The following is a 25,748-nucleotide window of genomic DNA, read 5'->3' as shown; positions in this document are numbered from 1 at the left end:
GCATGTTTAAAACTTTATGTCAATGCTACTGGAAAGTATTTACTGCTTTTCAAACTTGTTAAGTATGCATTTATTTATTCGTCATTGAGATTTCATCTATTCATAATTAATGTTTTATAACATTAACCTCAGGTCTGTTTGAAATCGAATGCCATATTTGTTGGAGTAAATGATTTATCATTATTCATGTTCTATTTATTTATTTATTTACATTTTCATGTTCTACCCTAAATGTTGTGATGGGTATATGTGAATACTTAGGTTGTCTTGCTATGATTGATTGAGTTAACTTCAAGATTTCAATTCTGTGCCCTGATGTGTTAGTTGTGCTGAATTCCATTCGGAAATATTTGATATATTTTGTACAAATTTATTTTGTGATCTCTTTTGTATGTAATGTTATGTATATTTTATGTTCTTTATGGACAATTTGTCCAAGAACAATAAATATTATTATTATTATTATCATTAATGCCGTAATTCTGATGATTTTGCATTCCATTTTCTTATTTATAAAGATCGCGGAAAAATTAAGCGAGAGTGAAAATTATGCACGGATAATACGCAGCCCGGATAAACCGCAGCAGGATAATCGGTAGTCTGGTGTATGTACTAACAATACAAATAACGGTTTGCCCAGAAGAAGACTGGAACTCTTGAAAGCACATGGAAACACAGGATTCCATCAAGGATGTCAGTGTACGAGGAAAATATTTGCCATTAAGGCTTTGGTATTTATCGCATTGTTGTGTGACTTTCAAAACTGATTTTAGTGGTTTGAATTATTATTTCAGTTATATGAACTGGTCCGACAATGAGATTTTATGAAACCAAAAATGCTATGATGCTGTGAATGATTTTTTATGCAGTACTTAAGATGCTGTTTGCATTTTACTCCTGTACATTTCTTAAGTAAGAGTAATTATGCTAAATGATTCTTCCCTGCTATCAAAATTTGGATCACTCAAAATAAAATTTACCATCAAACCTTTAAAAAATGGTGATTAGACGAAGTACATGAGATTATATCACCTCCTCAAGAGATAATAATAGGTGATCATCAGACCATTTGTTAATTCTTTTGGCAACATGTTACCAGGGGTGTAGCTAGGGCTGGCACAGCGAGGGGGGGTTTTGGGGATAAACCCCTCCCCCAGATTTCGGAGAATTTTTTTAATTTAATCCATCTTCTATGTTATTTCTACTGTATAGATACCTTTTTCTCAACTTGTACGCAACCAAACTCTACAAATGAGGTACCAAAATGCACAGAATTTATCAGAGAACATGCGGCGGCATTACTTACTTCCTAAATATTGCTTTGTTTCCTAAAATTGGTTTTTAAATAATTTAAAAAAAAAACAAAAACCTGGAAATATTCCTGACGTTGACAGTGCACAAACTGATACATTTGTTCATTTGCAACAATATCTCGCATTCTTTAAATAACTTTTATCAAAATGCAGCTGATTCCACATTCAAGTCTCCTGTTGATACGTAGGTATAGGTCATCATGTACGTTTAACAGAGGATAGTGTAATTACTTCCAATGTTGTGTTTAAAGAGGTCCTAAGCCCTCAATTTGTACATGAACATTCCAATTAAATTTGTACATAAGACCCTGCCTTTTTTTCTACATTTTAAAATTAGAAACGTGCCTAACCCTCTGTGGACCTCCATTGAAAAGAGCGGGCGTATCACGCTTGTTTTACTTTATTGCATTAATATTACTTATAGACGTGTGAGTAACCAGGAAGTGCTAAGGAGAGTGGGAGAAAAGAGAAGCCTCCTAAAAACATTAAGCAGAAGAAGGGACAACTTAGTTGGTCATATTTTGAGGCACGATGGTCTGATGAAGACAATCGTTGAAGGACAAGTGGAAGGGAAAAAGGGCAAGGACGGCCCTGAATGAGTTATATAGGACAGGTTATAAAGGATGTAAAAGAGAAGAAATATGTAGCTATGAAGAGATTAGCGGATAGGAAAGAGAAATGGAGAGCTGCATCAAACCAATCTTAGGATTGCTGACTAATGATGATGATGATGATGATTACTTATAGAATAGTGTAAGGATGAATAAAATATCCCTCCGAAAGCCGTAAAACTCACCATTTATCTGAAAATTTTTCTAGGGGAGGGCCCCCACACCTCCCACTTATCCTGGCAGGTATTCCACACTCTCAGATCCCCCAGTGTTAGTTGCACCTAAAACCTCCCCTTGCCTTAATTCCTAGCTGCGCACCACAGCAAGGATGGTGTTGGGGGTACGGTGGTGGAACCCTCTGGGAAAATGTAAACATTTTTATTTGTAAAATTGACATTTTATGCTATTTTGCTTCACAAAAATAATAATCAATATTAGCTTTGCTTCCAAGTATTGGTGGAATAGAATTAATTTGTTTCATAGATAAATATTTTTCTGCTAAAACTACTACGTTTGGAGGGGGGAGCACGAGTCCTTTCCTGGCTAGGCCACTGCATGTAACTCATGAGAAAGTAATATTATTCCTTCAAGAATGCAGTTGAATGTTGTGTCCCCACTTCTTAACAAAACATTTAAAATAGCTCTCCATATTATCTTTGACAAGTCTCTAAGATACTCGTATAATTCCTAGCTCCTCCAAAAAAGCAATTGTGAATCCTGTGTGTAAAAGTTTATCATTATCTATCAGCAGCAAAACTGAAAGCCAAAGAAATCTGGTCCCGTGCCATACGTCAAAGAGAGAACTAGCAAATAAAATCCAGAATGCAGTACCATCACCATTTTCTGCAACATCTGCTGCTACACAGGGCTCCCACCTGGGACCGCTTCCTTTACTACTGTTTGTGAATGATAATTATCATGGATTTTCCATAGTCCATTGATGGAGAATGGCATTTAAATCTGAAAAAGCACTCCATCCCCTCTGTTGACTTTAAAGTTTTCTATTCCATTGATTCACATAATAATGTCATTGACCTTCAGCAATGTTTAGCTTCCATTTTTGCTTTGTAGTACAAGAATAATTCATTACAGCAAAGCATCATTAAAAGTATAGTGTACTTATACCTTTTGTAAATGGAAACTCCCTTTTTTTTAAAAATATACTAATTATCTGAAAACATATCACATAGGGTCCACTAAAAACAGGACCAAGGTGTATTGTTGGACTACAAACTAACATTAGATATGGATATTGATTCAATGGTAAGCAAATAAGTATTCGAGTCCCTTGGTTTCATATGAAAGCATTGTAAAGATTACAACAAAATTCTCAGTAACCCTTTTCTGATCGTCACAATAGACAGATCTGCAATTGAGTACTTAACATTGGTATGGGGTCCTTGCTATCTCAAAAGTGTTCCCAATATTGAAAAGGTACTGTACAATTGGAAAAAAAGTTGCATTTGTATAAACAATAATTAGAAAGAAAGAATTTATATTTACTGGTTCAGATCTATTATTATAAATATATAGGTTAACATTTTTCATTCAATATCTGGAAGTTTATTTTACATACATTAGTTGTATTTATCATTATTTTTTGCCAAAGTTTTGGAGAGCAAGAGATTAAAATATTTATTTTCCTCAAATACACGTTTCACTGATAATATGACAACAAATGTTTTCCTATGTTATTAACAATTGAAATTTATCTTACGATGATGAAAATCGAGATGAATGCCTCGTAAGGAAAATATTCGCCAGAATAGTCACCCCAAGTTCACATCAAATATTTACACTGATATATTCCTCAAACATGTTTGCCCATAGTTAGATGATATAAAAACCAAACCACTACATGATTTTGAGACATATTCTAGTCATCAAATTGTTGTGTATCTATTTTCATTTATGTTGCTAGGTATCTCTGGTAACTTGCTCATTGGCAACTGTTTTGTTTGTGGTTGCTATTGACCTGATTGTTATGCTGAGGAGGCTGATTTGTGTGCAAGAATCAATATGAATACACAGTTGGAATTGATAAATAAGGAGTTACCTCCAAATTTATTACACATTTTGGCGACAAGGATAAACTTAAATATCTTGTGAGAAGTATCTAGTTAATACCAGGACATAACCAAGATGAGTAATCCAGTCGGAAGTGGTGTGAAAGTTTTCGGGAATATCGGAACTATGCCAGAATTTAACACAAAAGGTGATTGGAATATGTACCATGAACGCTTGGAAATGTATTTTTTACCAATGGTATTGAGGAGGAGTGTAAAGTGGCAGTGTTGTTGACTGTTATTGGTGAAGAGGCTTTCAGAATGGTATGTAACCTATGTGATCCAGTATCTCCAACAACAAAAATGTGTGAGCAGTTATGTTTAATATTGAGAAATCAGTTTTATTTTATTTATTTTATTTTAAAGAAATATAACCACATGCCATTTTATAGTGGCCAGGTAACAATACATAAATTAGAGGACGAAGACGCAATATAACATGTAGAAAACAATAATTACATTTACAAAAACAAAAGGACAACAAGAAACTGCAGTGACAGACTACTTCGGTGACAGATAGGATAGGGAAAGGCTTATGAAGGATTTCAATGGAAGTGCAAAGGGGTCGATGTGTGGAGGGAGTGAGTTCAACACAGAAGTAATGCGGTAGAAAAACGAACGTTTAGTCAGCGAAAGTCTAGGAATGGGCATGTGGATTAGGGGATGAGAACGGGTAGGGCGGGGTGGAACTTTAAAATTGATAAAAGAGAGCAATGCTGGGCAGTCGATGGTGGAATTGAGAATCTTATAAATAAGTTTTAAATCAGCTGTGAGCCTATGGGTAGTGAGATTGAGGATGAAGAGGGAGGAGAGAATAGCATTAGTGGACATGTTGCGTAAATGCGGTATTCTATTTTTTACTATATTGGCAAAGAAATTGCTGACACAGTCCAGGAATGAGAGGTTGGTTTGTGAAGAGATAGACCAGATGGGACAAGAGTAGGTAAGAATTGGAAGAATGATAGATGAAAAAAAAGTTCGAAGTGCCTGGGGGTCTTTATTTCAGTGAAACGGAACAGGAGTCCTAAGAGGGACATTCCTTTAGACTTGATGGATTGTATGTGCGGAGAAAAATTTAATTTATCATCAGTGATAATGCCTAGGTCCTTAGATGTTGATACACGTTTCAGCGAGTGATTAAAAATACTGTAGTCAAATTGACGAGTTATCTTCTTTAGGGAAATGGACATCACACTACATTTATCTGGGTTTAATGCAAGATTCCAGACATTACACCAATTCGATGTCTGACGTAAGGCATCCTGTAGGTCTTGGCAATCAGATGGTTTTTGAATTTCCTTGAACAATTTACAATCGTCAGCATAAAGGAGAGTTTGAGCTTGGGAAGAAGGTAGCAAAGAGGCAAGATCATCAATATACAAGTTAAACAGATAAGGACCAAGGACACTCCCCTGAGGAACCCCAGATGTCAGAGGAGACCAAGGAGAAGATGAGCCAGAAAGAATAACCCTTTGAGTTCGATTGTTGAGGAAGCTAGTTAGGAGACTTTTGAAATTACCAGAAATATTAAATCGTTCACCTAATTTGTGGAGGAGGAGGCTATGATTGATAGAGTCAAAATCTTTGGAAAAATCCAGGAAAATGGTGTCTAACTGTGATTTATTATTAATGGAGTTAATGGCATTATGCTGAAAGACGGATAAGTTGGTCATGCATGAGCGGCCCGGAAGAAAACCATGTTGATTATCAGAGAGATGAGGGGAGGTGAAGTAGTATAGTCGATTTAAGATTATTCTTTCACAAACAGAAGAGAGAACTGGAAGTAAGGAGATGGGTCTATAGTTTGATGCAACATTTTTTGGCCCGGATTTATGAATGGGGATAACATTAACAGTTTTCCATTGTGGTGGAAAAATGCCAAGGGAAAAGCATCGGTTTAAAAGCAAAGTTAAAGGAATGGAGAGTGATTCAGCACAATGGTGAACAAATATCGGACTCAGGCCATCAGGGCCTGATGAACGTTGAAGGGGAATTTTGCGTAAATATTTAAGAACTTCAAGCGGGTCGGTTCGGATTTCACAGAGGCAATTACTGGAAATGGGTGCAGGGAAGTGATCATGGGTGAGAGGTGGGGAAGAGAGGGGCGTCATGCATTCAGAGAAGTATTTAGCAAACAAGTTTGGTCTATTAGGGCCCTCGGCATTACTGTTTTCATAACAAACACAGTCCGGAATTCTAGAATGATTGCGGCGGCGATTCACAAAAGACCAGAACTTTTTAGGGGTGGTGGTGATAGATGAGCAGACACTATGCACATATTCCTTGTGGTCACGACGGATGAGAGCTTTAGAAAATCGACGAAGCTCTGTGTAAGAGCGACGAGTATGTTCGTTCGGAGTCGTCTTGTAGAGGTACCACGCTTGATTTTTGTTTCTGAGAGCATGCAGGGTGTCAGCTTTAAACCAGGAGGGAAATTTCTTAGATTTAGGTTGAACAATAGGCACAAAATCCTTAACGGTACTTTCAATGACGGCGTACAGGAAGTCCACTCCATCTTCGGGGGTAAGGGAGGAGAGCAGTGACCAGGGTATGAGGTCGAGGGAGCGGTTTACGACCTCCCAGCAAACCTTCGACCATGCAAGGAAAGGCTTCAGAGGGCGGAGTGGAACCCTGCGGTGTTTCTTGGGGCTGGAAAAGTTGTAAATGACGTCAAGGGACTCATGGTCTGAGTCGAAGATGTTTCTGCTGGGGGTTATTGCCTCGGGGGGATGGTGGAAAGAAGGAAGTCCAACGTTGCCGCGTTTCGTGTCCATTCATTGCAGAACTGGGAGAGATGAAGGGCGTAGATGAAATTTTGGAGAAAGTACTCATCATGGGCGTCCACGGGAGACCCACTCGTTGGAGACTCCCAATGGATTGAGAGATTAAAGTCACCAAAAAGGATAATGGGGCCAGGAGTAATGACACTCATCACAGAGTCCAGGCATCTTTCTAAAACGGAAAGATCACTGGCAGGAGGCCGATAGCAACAGCCCACATAAGTTTTTATAGGTTTCGAATGTTTGTTAGAGGGTAGAGAGACTTCAGTCCACACAATTTCACACTCAGTCTCTAGGTCCAAGCGGCGTTTAGAGGGAAATTTATTATTGATAGCAACAAGCACTCCACCCCCTCTGGAGAGCCTATCTTTGCGATGTATGCCATGAGTGGCTGAGAATGATAATTCTCCGTCGCGAACACTAGGGTTCAGCCAAGTTTCCGTGAGCGCGATTATATCAAGTTTGGAAAGCTCATGGGCATGGGAGTCACAGGTTGATAATTTGTTCTTAATGCTTCTCACATTTTGGTAATAAAAATGCACAGAGGAAGGGCCTGGGTTTAGTTGTACGTCACCGGAGAGAAGGAAAAGCAGCAGGATAACGGCTTCAAGACGAGGGCACGGTCTGTCGGTTGGGGATCGAGGGAGTCGCCGGGACCTCGGCGGTTGAGCTGTGGGGCAATGGAGGCTGGTGAGGGATAGACCGCACGATGCAAATGAGGAAAAAAGAAATCTTCGTTCACTGAACACTTCAGAGGGAACCGGGTGCACAAATGATGTGGGGGGCGGACATGGTGAAATTGCACAAACACGGAGGGTAAGATTCACTGGGAATAGTACAAAAACCACAAAGAAAGCAAACTTTAACGGAGCGTGAGATGCCCGTGTCCTCCCGCAAGCGGCCATCTTGGATTGCCCCGCCGATTTCCCCCGTTAGTATCAGTTTATCGCAAATGGACTGAGTTTTACAAGATGCAACAAAATTCACCTGAGTCGGTGGTGGAGTGGTTTGTGCGTTTAAAACAACAGGCGATGGACTGTAAATTTGGAAATGAGCTAAATAATATTTTAAAAGACAAATTCATTTCTGGACTGGGCCTATTCCGGACAGAATTTGCGAGGAAGAAGAAACTAAAACTCTACAGCAAAATCATAGACATCGCTGTAAAGAAGGAAGCTGGCAGTATGAAAGAGGCAAAATCAAAAACTTTTGGAAGGTAGAGTAGCTACGGTAGTTTCTGAAGAGAAAATTGAAGCTGGAGTACAAGTCGGAAGTGATAATTCTTTAAAACAACAGGTGAAATTTGCAAAAGTTTGTTATGCTTGTGGTGAAGCTAATCATGACTTTATAAAATGTAAGTATAAGGCATATAATTGTAAGAGGTGTGGTAAAATTGGTCATTTGGCTATGGTTTGCAAAAAGAGTGATGGTAAAGTAAATAATTTCATTGATCCTAAACAGACATCAGTAAATTCAAAAAGTGAAGAATTTTCAACCTATGAAAGTATTGAATTATTCAATGTTAATAATGTGAATATCAATCCTATATTGGTGAATGTTGATATTGGAGGTACACCTATAGAAATGGAAATTGATACAGGTTCTGGAATCTCCATAATTCCTGAAAATATTTATCAAGCTTTATTTACCACATTTATATTGCTTCCAACTAGTGTTAAACTCCAAACGTATGTGGGTTCAGAAATCATTCCTATGGTTATATTTGTTAGTTCAATTCCATTTAATGGTTTGAAAAGGGAGGGTTCATTCACTGTGATTAAAAAAGGTGCCAGACCATTACTTGGTAGGGATTTAATATGCTTATTCAAGGTAAATGTTTTTGAAATTTGCAATGTCAATGGGCGTTGTTTCTGTCTGAATGTGGCTATACAATAAAATACATTAAAGGCAGCAGTAATTTGGCAGAGGCATTCTCTCGACTACCAGGAGATGAATATGACATTAAGGGTGAAACTGAGAATTTTGCGAATGATTATATAAACTTAGTTAGTAATTGTGTACCTATTGATAATGATCAAATAAGAATTGCTACAAAAAAGACAAGGTTCTTAGTAAGGTTTTGTATTACATTAAGTCAGGATGGTTAGATACTTGCGATTAATTGGAATTGGAGCCTTATTTTGTAAGGAAAAATGAATTGTATATTGAAAATGGATCCATGAACAACCCCACATGATTGTTCGAGCAATCATGTGGGGTTGTAGATAATAGTCATTCCAGAGAAGTTAAACACTCAAATATTAACCAAGCTGCATTCTACTCATATAGGAATGTCAAAGATGAAAAATTAACCCAGAGGTTATTTTTGGTGGCTAAATTTAGATGATGAAATTGAAAAACTTTGTTAAAGTTGTAATGCTTGTATGACAAATAGCATAAATCCAAAGAAATGTAAAGTTGGCCAATTGGCCAGAAACTAAAGAGGTATTTCATTGAATTCATGCAGATTTCCTAGGTCAAATTAAAGGTAAGCAGTAAGTCATTGTAACAGACAGCTAATCAAAATGGCCCGAGGTGTATGAAATGGCAAAGCTAGGTTCAGAAACGAGTCATGAAAAGTTAAGAGACTATTTGCCATGTTTGGAATTCCAAAATTGCTAGTGAGTGACAATGGAAGGTAGTTAGTTTCACAAGAATTTGTAAACTTTTGGGTTGTGAATAAAATTGAACATGTTACTTCTGCTCCATTTCACCCAGCAACCAATGGTGCTGCTGAAAATAGGTTGCTCATTAAATACACTCATAAATAAGGTTTTGTTTAGCTATAGAAATACTCCAGACTGGATAACCAAAGAAAGTCCTTATAGGATGTTCTATAGGAAAGTTAGAAGTATATTTGATTATCTGAAAGAAACTACATTATATTGCAAACCTTCTCGGAAACCAAGTGGTAGGGAGGTATACTTTGATGTAGGAGAAATTGTTTAGGCTAGAGATTATTGGAATTGGAACCAACAGAAGAGTATGACAAAAAGGTAGGGTGGAAGAAGTGTTGGGCTACAGCAATTATATTGTTAAACTTGAAAATAAAGATTTAATTTGGCATAGACATGCTGATCAGATGATTAAAACGTGCGAGTTCAATTCAGGTTTGGAGCAAGGGCATGTTATAAATAGTGACTTCGAAGAGCTTGACACTAAAAATGTATTGCACAAGAAATCTTTTGATGGTAGAATTGAACCTTATTCAAGTCCAATTGATTGAATAATGCAAAAGGTCAATAAATACCGACATGAAGGTTCGTCAGTATTGTTAAACCAAGTTCACATCAAATATTTACACTGATATATTCCTCAAACAAGTTTGCCCATAGTTAGATGATATCAAAACCAAACCACTTTATGATTTTGAGACACATTGTAGTCACCATATAATGTAAAGGCCAATAAATACCGACATGAAGGCGTTCACCAAAAATGTTAACCCAAACGTTCTGAAACCAAAATAATTCCCATTGCTTTAATTTGCATCAAATAAGCGGTCTACTTGAAGTATAACAAGAAAGTTTTACCTATTTATTATTCATTCTTTAATTTTTACCCCACAATAATGAAAATCAAGATAAATGCCACGTAAGGGAAATGTTCCGTCAGTATTGTTACACCAAGTTCACATAACATATTTACACTGATATTTTCCTCGAACCTGTTTGCCCATAGTTATGATATCTAAACCAAACCACTTCATGATTTTGAGACATATTCTTATCACGAAATAGTGGAAAAGTTCAATAATACCGACATGAAAATGTTCAGCAAAAATGTTAACTCCAACGTCCTGAAACCAAAATAACTCTCATTGCTTAAGCTGGCATCAAATAAGCGTTCTGCTAGTAATATAACAAGAAATTTTTACCTATTTGTTATTCATTCTTGAACTTCGCCCCACTACGATGAAATTCGAGGTAAATGCTTCGTACGGGAAATGTTCGTCGGTATTGTTACACCAAGTTCACATAAAATACTTACACTGATACATTCCTCAAACATGTTTGCCCATAGTTAGATGATATCAAAACCAAACCACTTCATTATTTTGAGACATCCCCCAGGTTCACATCAAATACTTACACTGATATATTCCTCAAACTTGTTTACACATATAAGTTAGATAATATAAAAACCTAACCACTTCAAACCACTTTTGAGACATATTGTAGTCACCAAATGATGTAAAAGGCCAATAAATACCGACATAAAGATGTTCACCACAAACGTTAACCCAAACGTTCTGAAACCAAAATCACTACCGGAGCCTAATGGGGCATCAAATATTACTATAATAACGGTTTCGTATTGATTTGTACTTTTCTATGCACTTCGACGAGCCTAAAAATACGCCTTAGTTTACATTTTTCTATAACCTTCCGCTTTCGGCCATCCTGAATTTAGATATACATACATCCACATGTTGACCGAGCCTCCATTCGGATCGATTCATATTTTTCTCCGAATGCGCTAAAAAATTGATTGTCATATGTCATTGGTCCTTTAAGTTCAAAGGATCACCGCCAGGGGGTAAGCAAAGGTTCAGTAGTCATTTGTTTTTAGTTCATATGTCGCCATAGAGAGCGTTAGGAGACATTAACGCGGGAATTTCAAACCTCATTTGTTTTCAGTTAACAATGTTGCCATAGAGTCGATGTACCCTAATAGTTGATATTTCGGATATCTTACTGTTGGTTTGGTTTGGTTGGGTTTGGTTTGGTTTGTTATTCATTCTTGAACTTACCTATTTGTTATTCATTCTTGAACTTCGCCCCACTATGATGAAGTTCGAGGTAAATGCTTCGTACGGGAAATGTTCGTCGGTATTGTTACACCAAGTTCACATAAAATACTTACACTGATACATTCCTCAAACATGTTTGCCCATAGTTAGATGATATCAAAACCAAACCACTTCATTACTTTGAGGCATCCCCCAGGTTAACATCAAATACTTACACTGATATATTCCTCAAACTTGTTTACACATATAAGTTAGATAATATAAAAACCTAACCACTTCAAACCACTTTTGAGACATATTGTAGTCACCAAATGATGTAAAAGGCCAATAAATACCGACATAAAGATGTTCACCACAAACGTTAACCCAAACGTTCTGAAACCGAAATCACTCCCGGGGCCTAATCGGGCATCAAATATTACTATAATAACGGTTTCGTATTGATTTGTACTTTTCTATGCACTTCGACGAGCCTAAAAATACGCCTTAGTTTACATTTTTCAATAACCTTCCGCTTTCGGCCATCCTGAATTTAGATATACATACATCCACATGTTGACCGAGCCTCCATTCGGAACGATTCATATTTTCTCTGAATGCGCAAAAAAAATTGATTGTCATATGTCATTGGTCCTTTAAGTTCAAAGGATCACCGCCAGGGGGTCAGCAAAGGTTCAGTATTCATTTGTTTTTTGTTCATATGTCGCCATAGAGGGCGTTAGGAGACATTAACGCGGGCATTTCAAACCTCATTTGTTTTCAGTTTACAATGTTGCCATAGAGTCGATGTACCCTAATAGTTGATATTTCGGATATCTTACTGTTGGTTTGGTTTGGTTGGGTTGGGTTTGGTTGGGTTGGATGGGGTGGGGTGGGGTTGGGTTGGGTTGGGTTGGGTTGGGTTGGGTTGGGTTGGGTTGGGTTGGGTTGGGTTGGGTTGGGTTGGGTTGGGTTGGGTTGGGTTGGGTTGGGTTGGGTTGGGTTGGGTTGGGTTGGGTTGGGTTGGGTTGGGTTGGGTTGGGTTGGGTTGGGTTGGGTTGGGTTGGGTTGGGTTGGGTTGGGTTGGGTTGGGTTGGGTTGGGTTGGGTTGGGTTGGGTTGGGTTGGGTTGGGTTGGGTTGGGTTGGGTTGGGTTGGGTTGGGTTGGGTTGGGTTGGGTTGGGTTGGGTTGGGTTGGGTTGGGTTGGGTTGGGTTGGGTTGGGTTGGGTTGGGTTGGGTTGGGTTGGGTTGGGTTGGGTTGGGTTGGGTTGGGTTGGGTTGGGTTGGGTTGGGTTGGGTTGGGTTGGGTTGGGTTGGGTTGGGTTGGGTTGGGTTGGGTTGGGTTGGGTTGGGTTGGGTTGGGTTGGGTTGGGTTGGGTTGGGTTGGGTTGGGTTGGGTTGGGTTGGGTTGGGTTGGGTTGGGTTGGGTTGGGTTGGGTTGGGTTGGGTTGGGTTGGGTTGGGTTGGGTTGGGTTGGGTTGGGTTGGGTTGGGTTGGGTTGGGTTGGGTTGGGTTGGGTTGGGTTGGGTTGGGTTGGGTTGGGTTGGGTTGGGTTGGGTTGGGTTGGGTTGGGTTGGGTTGGGTTGGGTTGGGTTGGGTTGGGTTGGGTTGGGTTGGGTTGGGTTGGGTTGGGTTGGGTTGGGTTGGGTTGGGTTGGGTTGGGTTGGGTTGGGTTGGGTTGGGTTGGGTTGGGTTGGGTTGGGTTGGGTTGGGTTGGGTTGGGTTGGGTTGGGTTGGGTTGGGTTGGGTTGGGTTGGGTTGGGTTGGGTTGGGTTGGGTTGGGTTGGGTTGGGTTGGGTTGGGTTGGGTTGGGTTGGGTTGGGTTGGGTTGGGTTGGGTTGGGTTGGGTTGGGTTGGGTTGGGTTGGGTTGGGTTGGGTTGGGTTGGGTTGGGTTGGGTTGGGTTGGGTTGGGTTGGGTTGGGTTGGGTTGGGTTGGGTTGGGTTGGGTTGGGTTGGGTTGGGTTGGGTTGGGTTGGGTTGGGTTGGGTTGGGTTGGGTTGGGTTGGGTTGGTTTTCAAATGAAGGGAAGTCATGTTTGATTTTTTTATATAATCGTTGACGCCTACCTTCGGTACCTTTTTCACTATTTATATTTTTCTCTTTTCTTCGCCCCGTAAACCTGCCGCAGGAAATGACATGAAACAACGACTATCAGTCACAACTATTTCCTGGGTAGGAGCACCTACCCAGACCGGTCTCGAACCAGCGACCTTCGGTTTTGCAGGGATCGACTTATCCCCGCCGCTACTGACGCCGGTTGACTATTTACTACGCTACAATTTTCTTATGTAATATTTTTCCTGGTGCTTTGCACGCTTCTATAATCCTTTTTACGTTATGAATGTTGCGACATTAGTCGCAACCCCTTCTTCCTTTACATTTCAATATAAATTGTATTTCCCCGTTTTCATGGCATTTTCACCGACCATTTGCCATTCCATCGTATCCTATGCGTCATATATCGTCTTGTGTATACACTGATATTCATTTGTCTGCAGTATCCCTTTTTTATACTACGTAGGTTTCGACCGTGGTTACTACCGTACTTGTTTGTTTACACCTCGATGGTATGATAGTAATTTTCCGTTTACACAGCGCGTATAGGATTTTTACCATTATGTCATAAAACGTCATGCAAACGAGAAAATCGTTTTTCTTCTGACTTATTTGGTTGTTTTGTATCGCTCGACCTTACTTCGACGAAGCGATTATATGTATTTGATAAATTAATCTAGTGTATCAAAAATTAATTTAATGCAACGTTTCAAGGAAGTATTTAGCAGGTGATGGTACGAGAAATGGAAATTTTTTTGTTTGGAATTTGAAATACGTTTTGTATGGGATCGATTAAACATTTTTCGTAAACTTTGTTTGAAGAATGGTCAGTCTATTACACACCGTAGGTTATAACCTATAGGGTATACCCTAATTCGAGATTATTAATTTCATAAAATCAATTGAAATACCATTGCGGAATCGATGTTTTTAATATACCCACACAATGCGTCTAGGATTTTGTGATAATTTTCTTCGAATGACTTTCCTATTGATGGAACTCATTGTCATGATAACTCCTCGGACTAAACCATGTTCATCCAGTTTTATTTCCTCGTATTGTAAATTGCAAATATTACATGATCGATAGACTTTTTTGCACAATCACGCGTGGCCTAGTGTTTATGACTGGAATATTATTTTTTCAAGTGTTTACTATGTTTTTTTACTTCTGTGAACTTGTATCCTATAAATGGTTAGACTTACGGTGAGCATACATTGCCAGACACCTAACAATACAATACCACATTAGTGATATTATTTTCGTAGATATGGTAAATGTATTCTTAGAATAATTTTCTGCCAGCTTTCTCAACGAATAACAACTTCTTCGTAGGTTGAATATCAAACACGACCGGCATTTGTGTTTCATGGAAAATATAATTATGGGAAAAGAAGGTGTTTACATATATATACACACTATATCAAACTAACGAAATGAGTTCCTGTGAGTAGTATTTATAATAATGTTTGAAAACGTTACCCGTTGGGTTGGGTTTCAATGAAGGGAATTCTTATTTATTGCTTCTGTTATAATATCGCCGAAGCCTTCCTTTGATATCTTTTTCACTACATACTCCGCCACAATTTTCAAATGTAATAGTTTTCCCACTACGCGATTCTTAAATCCTTTTTACGCTATTAATGTCGCGACAATAGTCGCAACCCCTTCTTCTCTTACACCTCGTATTTCCCCGTTTTCATGGCATTTTTACCGACAAATTTCAATTCCATGGTGTACTAAACGTCGTGTATACACACAGATATTCATTTGTCTGTAGTATCCTATTTTTTATACTACGTAGGTGTCGACCATAGTGACACCCACACTTACGCGTTTACACGGCAATGGTATGACCGTAATTTTCCGTATACACAGGGCGTAAACGATCTGTACTATTGTGTCATAAAACGTCATGTAAATACGCGCTGATCGTTAATCTTTTTCTTTGTTGTTTTGACTCGCTCGCCTTCTTTGACGAAGCGAATTAATCTAGTATATCAAAAATTTATGGCAACGAATGAAGGAAATATTTAGCAGGAAAATGGTGGGAGATATGGAATTTTTTCTTTATCTTCCGATCGTCAGATGATTGCGGATGTATCGCATTAAACCAGTTCCCATGAACATACATAGGTACGTTCATGGGAACTGGTTCATATGTATGTGTATGTTCATGCCAGTTCCATTTATCTGTTTATTCACGGGTCAACCCATTAACGATACCCCTACATTATACTTTATTGGTTATGAAAAGTAGCAAACTGACGTATATAATAAATCACCAAAATATGTAATATTGAGTATCGCATTATCAACTTGGCCACAAATATTCCTTTCAATTTATATTAAGACGTGGAGAAGTCAATACTTGTACATACCTTGTTTATTAATCCAAGCTTATCCTAGCAGAGTTAGCACATGAAATCTTTTAGCGCGTGAATCCAGTTAAAATTTCAACATTCTCTTGATAATTCCTCGATTCCTCAAAGCTTTACTGTCAGTTCCTTGTAGTTTTAATTTTACCTCATAATTCAGGAATGCAGGGTGTGATGAGCATAACTTTTTCAGTGGTAATTAGCAATAAGCAGGAGGAGAGTTCTATAACAATGAGAATTAAAGGGGATAGGAAAAATGTATGGGAATTAATAATGTTGGTGATGAATAGGGCATCCTTGCAAGATCGTCTGTCGTTTAAGGTTTTAAATTGGGGAGGGATAGAAGGTATAAAGTGTTGTAATCAGGCAGTGAGATTCATATTTTTTTAATTATTCGATTTGAGAAATTTATTTTTGACAGGTTCAAGCTGGATTCTCTGTATTATGATACGGTGACCAGTTAAGAACTGAGAATATTCCGATTTGCAACGTAGCGAGCATGAATATTGTCAATTTTTCTCAGACTCTCATTATGAATTCTACATTCTTTTAGCTTCCTTGATTTATTTATGCAGTCAACACCATCCGAGGGCTAGTTCTTCGGCGTAATTATTGTTGAATGAATTTTTGTTATTGTGGTTCATAGTTTACCTTATTATTTCACAGTATGAATGTTGTGTACGCTCAAGAATTTTGTGTTTGTATGTATCTGTAGTTCTCGCCTCCACAAGTATGATAATCTTGCTGCAGAATTGACTCTGTGTCCTCAAAATTTGAGATATTGTCACTGTGGAGCCCGGCTCTTTAAGGAAGTTTTTGTTGTAATTCAGCCCTACCAAGCCGTACTTAGACTGAAATGAATACCATGGTATACAAAATTATGCTGATAATATGTCTAAAAGATTCTCAATAGTCAATGATTTACATGACTTGGCATCGGTTTACAACGATTGCAAGTTCTACTGAGGAAAATTCGAAGAACAAATTTCTATGGACATTTTATTATTTTGGAAATTTTCCCTATTGAATTGTAGGTGGCCCCGTCAGATGGCTTCCTGAGGTTCGTCTGTCTGGACAAGCAATTCAGGATGTTCAAGTCTCCAGGCACGCTCCTCCTTCCTGCAAGAGTTCCTTTTGGAGATTAAGCAGGCCACGAAAAAACAGCTGCTTGACGCTGGACTTGAGCGATATCCACTACTAAGTGTTCTTCATTAAGGTAACTGCATGTGGAAAATGATATACAGTACCCTTCTTTGGGCTCATAAAATCTTGTTATGCGGTTGGGTGTGTGGGCCACACTGGTGGTTTTTTTTTATTTCCTTAAGTGTTCAGCATTTCGTAAAAAAGTTTTTTCAAACAATAAATTTAGACTTTGTTTATTCACCTTCAGAGGTAAATAAATTACAATACTGTTGAATGAACTGCAAAACTGACTTGAGCACCCTTTAAAACCTATGTTTAGACACGTTGGTTGTCACGATGGCCCCACATTTACCTCTATGACCTTTGACCTCAGTATTAGCCTTGGAGGTGAAGTAGTGGATAAGACGAGTATTTGGACAATACCAATGACTTGGGCAACCTTTAAAACTATTCTTTTTGCCACCTTTACCCACACAGCAGAGAATATTCCAGGAATATCCCATTTTGATTCCCAATATTCCTATTTCCTCCCAGGGATATTGCGAATCATTATGGGATATTCCTGGAATATCCTATTTTGATCTCTTATATTCCTATTTCGTCCCAGAAACATTGCGCACCATTTTGGGATATTTGCGGAATGTTTTTTTACAACGGGCATTTGTGTATGCACAGGGACGCCGACTTACAAAAAATATTGGGGGGCCATCTTGCCCCGGGAAGTTTTATTAGTAGTGAGTTTCAAGTTTTTTAAGTATTTTAGAAGAGTCATTTGATCAAAATTTGAGCCCTGATAAATCGAATCTCGGATTTATTGGATTGAAATATTAGTAATGCGCACGTAATTTAAAAAAGAATAAGACCAAATGCGATGTATTTCTGACTTTATTTAAGCATTTTACGCAAGGAAATAAATGTCAAAATACAACGAAGACTTAGCATTCTGACGAAACTCGATATTGTTGTAGCTTAGCTTCTCGGAAGTTGATGCGGAATATTTTTCCGAAAACGTATATCAAGTTACAATTTATGAGTTATGCTATAAATATCTATCATCACAGTCACAGACGAAGGGATATTTTCTCAGGACATTTGGTTTCTCCCCGCTAGCCATTCGAATTCATCTGCTATCTCGTGAGAACTTCTAAAGATGGACTGAAAATAATTGAACAAAATCCAGTGGAGAAGCATGTGTATTTTGCAAAACCCCCCAGATTGTCCAATGGCACTTGACAGCAGGAGTGGGGGTAAAGCGTAAAGCGAGCTACCTGTTGAAAATAAGAAGTTGGATGAATCCGAGTATCAGATGGGCATGCCGCTGAAATGGCGTTTGGTAGATAAGAATGTTTACATCAGACAGAAATCCATCGTAGCAGTGTACATGCTGAGACGATATGCAATAATTTTTTTGCGAGGTGGTGTGTCCCCTTAGAATATTTGAAAGAGCCCAGGTAGCCATAGGCGGATCCAGGGGGGGGGCACGGGGGCACGTGCCCCCCCCAGACCCTTAAAAATATGCTAGATTTTTAATACGGTCCCATTATCATTTCGTTTGTTTTGTATGACGAGGTATCCTTGTGCCCCCCCCTGACCAAAATCCTGGATACGGCCTTGCTTGTGCCCCTCCCAGAAAGAAATCCTGGATCCGCCCCTGCAGGTAGCATTTTGATGTCAGTCCAACGTCGATATGACGGCGACATAGGTCGTCTACACTTCGATCCGACGTTGGGAATCGAAGTCAGTCTATCGTCGAAATGATAACATTTAGCCAGGCTACAGCCAACACGCAAAGCGATGTCGGACCTATATCGAACTGATTTCGGTTCGACGTCAAACCGACTTCAGCACGACAAAAAACCAACTTTGTCCCCGACATCAAACTGTTGTCGGCCCTACATCAAACTGACATTGCTCAACATCAAACAGACTTCAGCCTGAAACCAAACCGACTTCGGTCCAACATCAAAAGGCTTTCAGCCTGACATTGGACCTTAAAGCGGCCCGACATGAAATCAACTTGAGTGCGACATAGACTCAACATGAAGGCAACACAGGCCCAGCACTAGAAACAGTATCGAGGTGACATACCCCAAATCTATTATTGTATGTGACATATTCATCTGAAATTAAGTCAACATTTCCTTATGACTGAATTAACCTTGGTGCTTTTGTAGAAATAATTTTAATAAACTAGAAAGCAACTTACAATCATTAAAATAATTCAGTTATGCAAAAGAAATTTGAAGCACCCTGAATTACTAGAAGCATTATCATATGTTTGGAATTAGATTAAATTAAATTATTTCAACTAACTAGAAGCATAAAAGCATAAAGAGTACGTAAGACGATAAATCAAGATGGTAGTTATCTCAATTTGAAATTGATATCCAAACAGATATCAGAGACTCATATACCGTATATGTCTGAATAGAGCCCCCTTTTTTTTTCAAAAAATGGCCGTGATAAAAGTTAAGGGGGGGGGGCTATATTCAAACCCATTTTTTAAGTTTTTTTCCTAAAACTCAAGCCTCAAAATTAGGAGGGGACTGTATTCAGAGGGGGACTATATTCGGAGGAATACGGTACTCATCAGAATCCAAGTAACTACCCAGGTAGCAATCCAGTATCAGCTCGCCATAGGCTGACAAAGAATTTCAAAATCCAAGTAACCATGCCCTCTTTTTCATTACCTTAGGTTAAAACCTTAAAATAGAATTTTATCAATACTAAGGAAAATAATTAAGTTATAAGTAAAATAATACCATTTATTAAAATTGACATAGTACAAATTAAATATGCAACTTTCAACAAAAGGAAATTGTCATCAATCATCAATTGAAATCAACACACAAAGGATACAATAATACATACAAACAATTGTTGATATGTTACAGATATCTACAGATACAGAGACAGACTGAAATATCTTTACAGGCTAAATGTAAATAACTTTTTGAAACATTGAGATATTCAGAACTCAGCTTGTGTATACATTAATTCAAAGGAAGAACAAATACGTCGACAAAACTTTTTTGTCAAGGAAATGGAGGTCTGATTACTGCTTTGACTGGACAAAAATGTAACTCCACTTATTTGCGCTCACGTTTCAAGCCTTAAATAGCCCAGAAGTTGCGGCAATTAAATAATGGATATTCATTAGGTCACCATGGGCCAAAAATCAATAGAAAAATTTTTTTTTCACAGGAGGGTAAGTTAAATAGTAATATAAGGAAAAAGAATTCTTCATTTAAATCAGGGTCGATATTTGAATTAATGATACAAATAGCGATAGGCACCTACATTTCAAACACTAATTAGGCTAAATCCTGAGTCTGAGAATAGAGTAGAGAGCAGAGAGTACTTTCTAAGGGAGATATTTATCATTTAAATTTGCAAAATTAATGCTGTGCTGAAACACCAGGCAGCCATGTAGATGCTTGTTGAATCAACTATATGCCCAAATTGTTTCCATGAAATTAAAATATTCCATTAATAAGCTAAATTCCTGTTTGAATCCTTTAAAGGAAGTCACAATTACTCGCCAAAATCTTGGGTTTCCTGCTGCATAGGCAAAGGATGCTGCATGGCCATTGAATTATCACCTGGTAATTTTTTTTTTTAATGAAACTACTATATTCCATTGCTGTTCCTGTCAGTTCACTTGTGCCCGTAGGAAGGTTAAGGACAGGTTAATGCCGAGGCTATGTTTCTCTCCACCTCCTATTCTTTACCCAGGAGCTGACTGATGTGTTTGGAGCCCTCGGCTTTGGAGCTCGGCTAAAAAGCTAAAGGCTTCTGGTGGGTCAAATAAAGAAGAACTGTAAGGAGATACAAAGATTAAGGAAAATTTGTGCCCAGCACAAGAAAGACCTTAGAGGCCTTGCAGATGTTACAAAAAGTGACCTCTTAAGGCTATTCGAGAATAGGCTCAGCCCATCGGCCCTGTTGTTCCTACAATCTATTTTGAGGCAGGGTCAGGGAAAGCCCAAGGGCAGAAGATGGAGCAATGAGGAAAAAATCATGGCCCTCTCCTTGAATAAAAAAGGCTCTAAGGCATATAGGCTGTTGAAGAACTTCATACCTCTCCCTGCCAAGAACACCCTGAGAAGTTTGTTGAAGACGATCCCTTTCGATACTGGCCTAAATGAGGATGTGCTGTCACACTTAGGGTCTGTGGTGAAAAGATTTCAAAATGGAAATGATAAATTCTGTGCTTTACTCTTTGACGAGATGGCCATGAGACCCAATCTCTTCTATGATGCCACAGAAGATGAAATTACGGGCTATGTGGACCGAGGGAGCCAGGGGCAACAGGGTATTGCTGCAAAGTAAGCCCTGGTTTTCATGATTCGTGGCTTAAGGACAAGATGGAAGCAGTCTCTGTTTTTTTACCTTAGCCATGGATCAACACCTGCTGCTATTCTAGCAGAATTGATTAAAGAAGTGATGGCTTCATTAATTAAAATTGGGCTAAAAGTTGTGTGCACAGTTTGTGACATGGGCACAAGTAATGTTAAATCATTGCAGCTACTTGGTGCTACTTTCAAAAATCCCACATTTGAATTCAATGGGCAGAGGGTTATAACCATTTTTGACCCACCCACCTCCTAAATTGCTTCAGGAACTTGTTCCTGGCACATGATGTTCAGGTGCCCGTCACTGTGCTCGGTGAAAGGCAGGAATTAGTGGCGAAATGGAGTCACTTGAGGGTTCTAGCCCAAGATGATGCTGCTGTAAATTATCTACCTCTGAGGTGAGTTTAATTTTGCATTACTGTGGCACCTTGCTTCCTTACTAGATTTTTTTATTATTTCTTAATATACCTGCTAGCAGTATATATGCACTCATATACCAGCCAAGTGCAATAAGTGATTCCTACTACCATCTTATTTGAGTTGTTCTCCTCATTCTTAATAATAATATCATTTAATATTTTATATGGTTAAGTGATTGACTTGAATTTTTGAATAACAGTCCCTTTTTTAATTATTCTATGCAGTGAAAAATTATACTTAAGCATTGGAATGATGTTAGTGGATAAGTTCAGCAGTTAAATTATATTTATTCTTTGACTGAAAATAGGCATCAACTATCTCATTTCAGGATGTTTCATTTAAGTGAAAAGCACTTGGCTCCCTCAGCATATGAAAAGATGGGAGTGGGATTGGCAGCCAAGGTCTTTAGTAGGCATGTAGCTGCTGGTGTGCACATGCTTGTTGGAAGAAGTAAGTAATTAGCATTTTCATTAACATTTAACACAGTAGATTTTCCCAATTCATCCGAGTAATATAGATACTTCTTTTCCTACAGATATCTTGGGTATTGAAGGATTGGCGACTGATCAATTTGTGATGGAGATGGACATGCTTTTCGACTGCATGAACTGCTGCAATAAGATATTTCCAGAGAAGGAGTTGAAGCAGGCCGTCACCAGCAACAGTTCCCATCTGGCATTTTGGCAACAAATGGAGGAGAAGCTAAAATGCTGGAATTTTGTCCGGAAGCAGGTAGTCCACCCACCCTCACAAATCCATCAGAGGGATGAGGATGCTGTGGCAAAAGTTAGAAAGTGAAGGGTGGATCCACTGGAATTTTTAAAAAATGTTTTGAGGCAGAATTGGGGGGGAAATCACCATCCTAATGCAAGCCAATTCAAATCTGCCTTCAAAACAGCTCTTATAAATAACCTAATATCTAATCACATTCCTGGGAACACCGAGGAAAATAACTGCACCTTGCTCTCAAATCTTTCAGATTTATTCTTTCCCGATGGAAGTGCCACCACTATGCCTTAAAACTCCCCAAAAGAGACACATGTCTCCCTAAGAGAATTCCATATAACCTCGTTCATGAGCATAAGTTCGTATGTGGGGAATTCATTCCTGAAGGAATATCCATGCTCAGAATGCAAGGAATGCCTTTTTGAGAATGTGTCCTCAATGGAGGATTTACATCTCTCATTCCTTTGGGAGGGACTGGGGAAAGGGAATATAGGTCCTTCTTCTAAATTTATTTCAATGGTACGTGAAGTTATGGATGCTGTTAGAGCTATTTTACAAAGAGAAGGCCATATGGATATTGTCATGCCAGAAGTGGATGGAAAATGTGATACCAGGTATTTAAGCTGTGAAAGGCATGTAATACACATGAAAAACAGTTTTATACCTTTATTAGCATCCATTGGGATTAGTAAATTTTGTGTGGAGGAGAGCAAGAAAATGCAAAGCTCAAAACCTTAGTATTAAGAAAGTCATGTTAAATTATATTCTTACTTTTCCCTTCTCCAATTTATTTTTTCAATTTCTCCACATCAAGTATCACTCCTCCACTACTTTTTCCATCCTATACTGACCTGACAATATCCATGATATGTTTCATTAGGCCTTCTCTTTGTAAAATAGCTCTAACGGCATCTCATACAAACAAGATAATGGGATAAGACCTTATGCTCATAATCGAGGTTATGTGGAATTCTCCTAGGGAGACTTTTCATATTCATTGGGTGCAAGGCTTCCCTGTCTTTTTGAGTCCAAGATATTTCATGAACGTTCCGAAATTTCCTTTGTTGTATCTCCTTGTTACAATAATCTCATCAAGGAAGGAAGCTACTCCCTTATGTGACAGTGTATACTCTTGCAACAAATAATCATTCTATTTTAACTCAAACAAATCTATATCCTGTGTTAGATGGGTGTCAGTAAAGCACATCAGTCTAGGTTTACACTGGTCAATTAAATATCAAAGTGGCTAATAAAATCATTTGTCATGAAAATTGGTATTCAGCTGTGTGTACCATGTCATAACAAAGAATACTATTGACTTTTAGAGCAACGAGTAATATTTAGAACATATGGTTTCCTATAGCAGTACATAATTACATGTTCTGTAGAGTCTGTTCTCAAGCTTTGTAAGTGATTATGTCAGTTCAATATACAATGATCAACAGTGCAACTGACTTTTAAGGCTCTGTGTAAAAATTTATAAATTTGGTTTTCCCATTGCAATAATTTCATGTTTTGCAGATTCTGGTCTCAAGCTTTATTACTGATTATGTCATTAAAATGAGCAATGATCTGCAATGCCATTGACTCCTAAGGCACTGTGTAAAATTTAAGAAATTTGGGATTCCCATGCATTGCAATAAGGTAAGGTGGGGTAAGTGCGACCCCTAAATAGCATACATCAACTTTAACTAGCTTAGGAAAATTTTCTAGGCTAGCTAAAAACAGGAGATTCAATGTATAATATGTATGTATATCACTGAAAATGATAATTAGATTAAAAATCCTCTCTTTGTAAAGTGGTAATTTTTATAAATTTTTACTTACAATCCTGTAGAGGGATCGCACTTACCCCGTACATGGGGCAAGTGCGTCCCATGGCTGATGTGCAATATATTTATACATTACGCGGTACATGGGGTAAGTGCGATTTGCCCAGAAATTCAGCTGTACATTACTTTTTAAATTACCAAATTATGTTTAACCATTCTTGAGAAATCAACTTTTATCTTGGGTAATGTAAGTAGATTTTTTTTCGCGTTTTTTGGTTAATTATGGCACAGTATGGAATTGTTGTTTAATGTGTTTTTTTAATGATAGTAACAGTATTCAACTGTTACACATTAATTCAAAAGTGAATTTAAAATATCTAGTGTGCATAAAAGCTGAATAAAAAAATAATAAATCTTGCATATGACAACAAATCTGAATACAAACTAGATTGTAATGAACAAAGAATTTCTTCTCTAATGTAATTTACGTTATTAATATAAAAAAGCAAAATGCAAAAGCAAAAAACTCATGGTCTTCAACCAATTGAACATTGAATATTTATTTGTTAATTTTAAGTTTTACCCCGAGAAAGATAGGCAAAACGTTATCTTTCCTCGACGGCCGACAGAGGGCTTCGGTAATATTTTTACATCATCTTCCCTATGTCTGTGCCCATCTGGAAGGGTACAGGCGACGTCGCAGAATGCTCCAACTACCGCCCGATCCGGCTTTTATGACACGCCATGAAAATATTCGAAAGAGTGATTGATGCTAGGCTCAGACACATTGTTCACATCACACCCAACCAGTGTGGATTTGTAAAGGGGAGTGGCACAACAGACGCAATACACGCAGCTAGGCTGCTCTTGGAGAAGCACCGAGAGAAGAACAAGCCAGTGCATGTGTCTTTCCTTGATCGGGAGAAGGCCTTCGATCGCGTGCCACACGACCTTATCTGGCATGCCCTCAGATCTCACGACGTCCCTGAAGTCTACGTGTCATAGGTGAAGCTTCTCTACACCAACGTCATCAGCTCCGTCCGTTGCCCATCAGGAATATCACCGCCTTTCCAATAACTGTTGGCGTCCACCAAGGATCGGCCCTCTCTCCGCTCCTTTTCATCCTGTGCATGGACACACTCACGGGCTGTCTCCAAGAATCACATGCTTGGTCACTACTGTTCGCCGATGATGTCTTCCTTGCCAGCACCACCAGACCCGAATTACAGCAGCGAACTCAACTATGGAAGGTACGACTCGACAACTTTGGGTTGCGATTAAACACCAAGAAGACTGAGTACATGGAGTGTGGACCTCAAACCGATGGCATGATCAGCATCGACGGCGAGGACCTTGAAAAGGTCGAGAAGTTTAAATATTTGGGCTCTGTCATCA

The 25,748-nt window shown here is 38.6% G+C and overlaps 1 protein-coding gene and 1 long non-coding RNA gene across 2 annotated transcripts; one reads left to right on the top strand and one right to left on the bottom strand.

Annotated features, from left to right (window-relative positions):
* Window positions 1–5,936: 5,936 nt before the first annotated feature.
* On the bottom strand, window positions 5,937–11,228 carry LOC124163976. The gene is made up of 2 exons (XM_046541121.1): window positions 10,648–11,228; window positions 5,937–10,569 (listed from the first exon to the last, which is right to left on the bottom strand). Exon 2 carries the CDS (start codon window positions 7,673–7,675, stop codon window positions 6,704–6,706), a length of 972 nt encoding a protein of 323 aa, XP_046397077.1. The 5' UTR covers window positions 7,676–10,569; window positions 10,648–11,228; the 3' UTR covers window positions 5,937–6,703.
* A 3,597-nt stretch (window positions 11,229–14,825) lies between these two features.
* On the top strand, window positions 14,826–24,285 carry LOC124164126. The gene is made up of 5 exons (XR_006865964.1): window positions 14,826–16,805; window positions 16,972–17,153; window positions 20,816–21,833; window positions 22,184–22,305; window positions 22,391–24,285. It is a non-coding gene; the product is annotated as an uncharacterized LOC124164126 (long non-coding RNA).
* The last annotated feature ends 1,463 nt before the right edge of the window (window positions 24,286–25,748 follow it).

Source organism: Ischnura elegans, chromosome 8 (genome assembly GCF_921293095.1).
Source record: "Ischnura elegans chromosome 8, ioIscEleg1.1, whole genome shotgun sequence".
Taxonomy (NCBI): Eukaryota; Metazoa; Arthropoda; class Insecta; order Odonata; family Coenagrionidae; genus Ischnura; species Ischnura elegans.
The sequence above is the reverse complement of the archived record's forward strand: the minus strand, read 5'-3'. Positions and strand labels throughout refer to the sequence as shown.

What these genes read in the sequence shown, in the direction of transcription:
- LOC124163976 (XM_046541121.1), bottom strand. Translation starts at nt 7,675, where the DNA reads ATGGCCGCTTGCGGGAGGACACGGGCATCTCACGCTCCGTTAAAGTTT.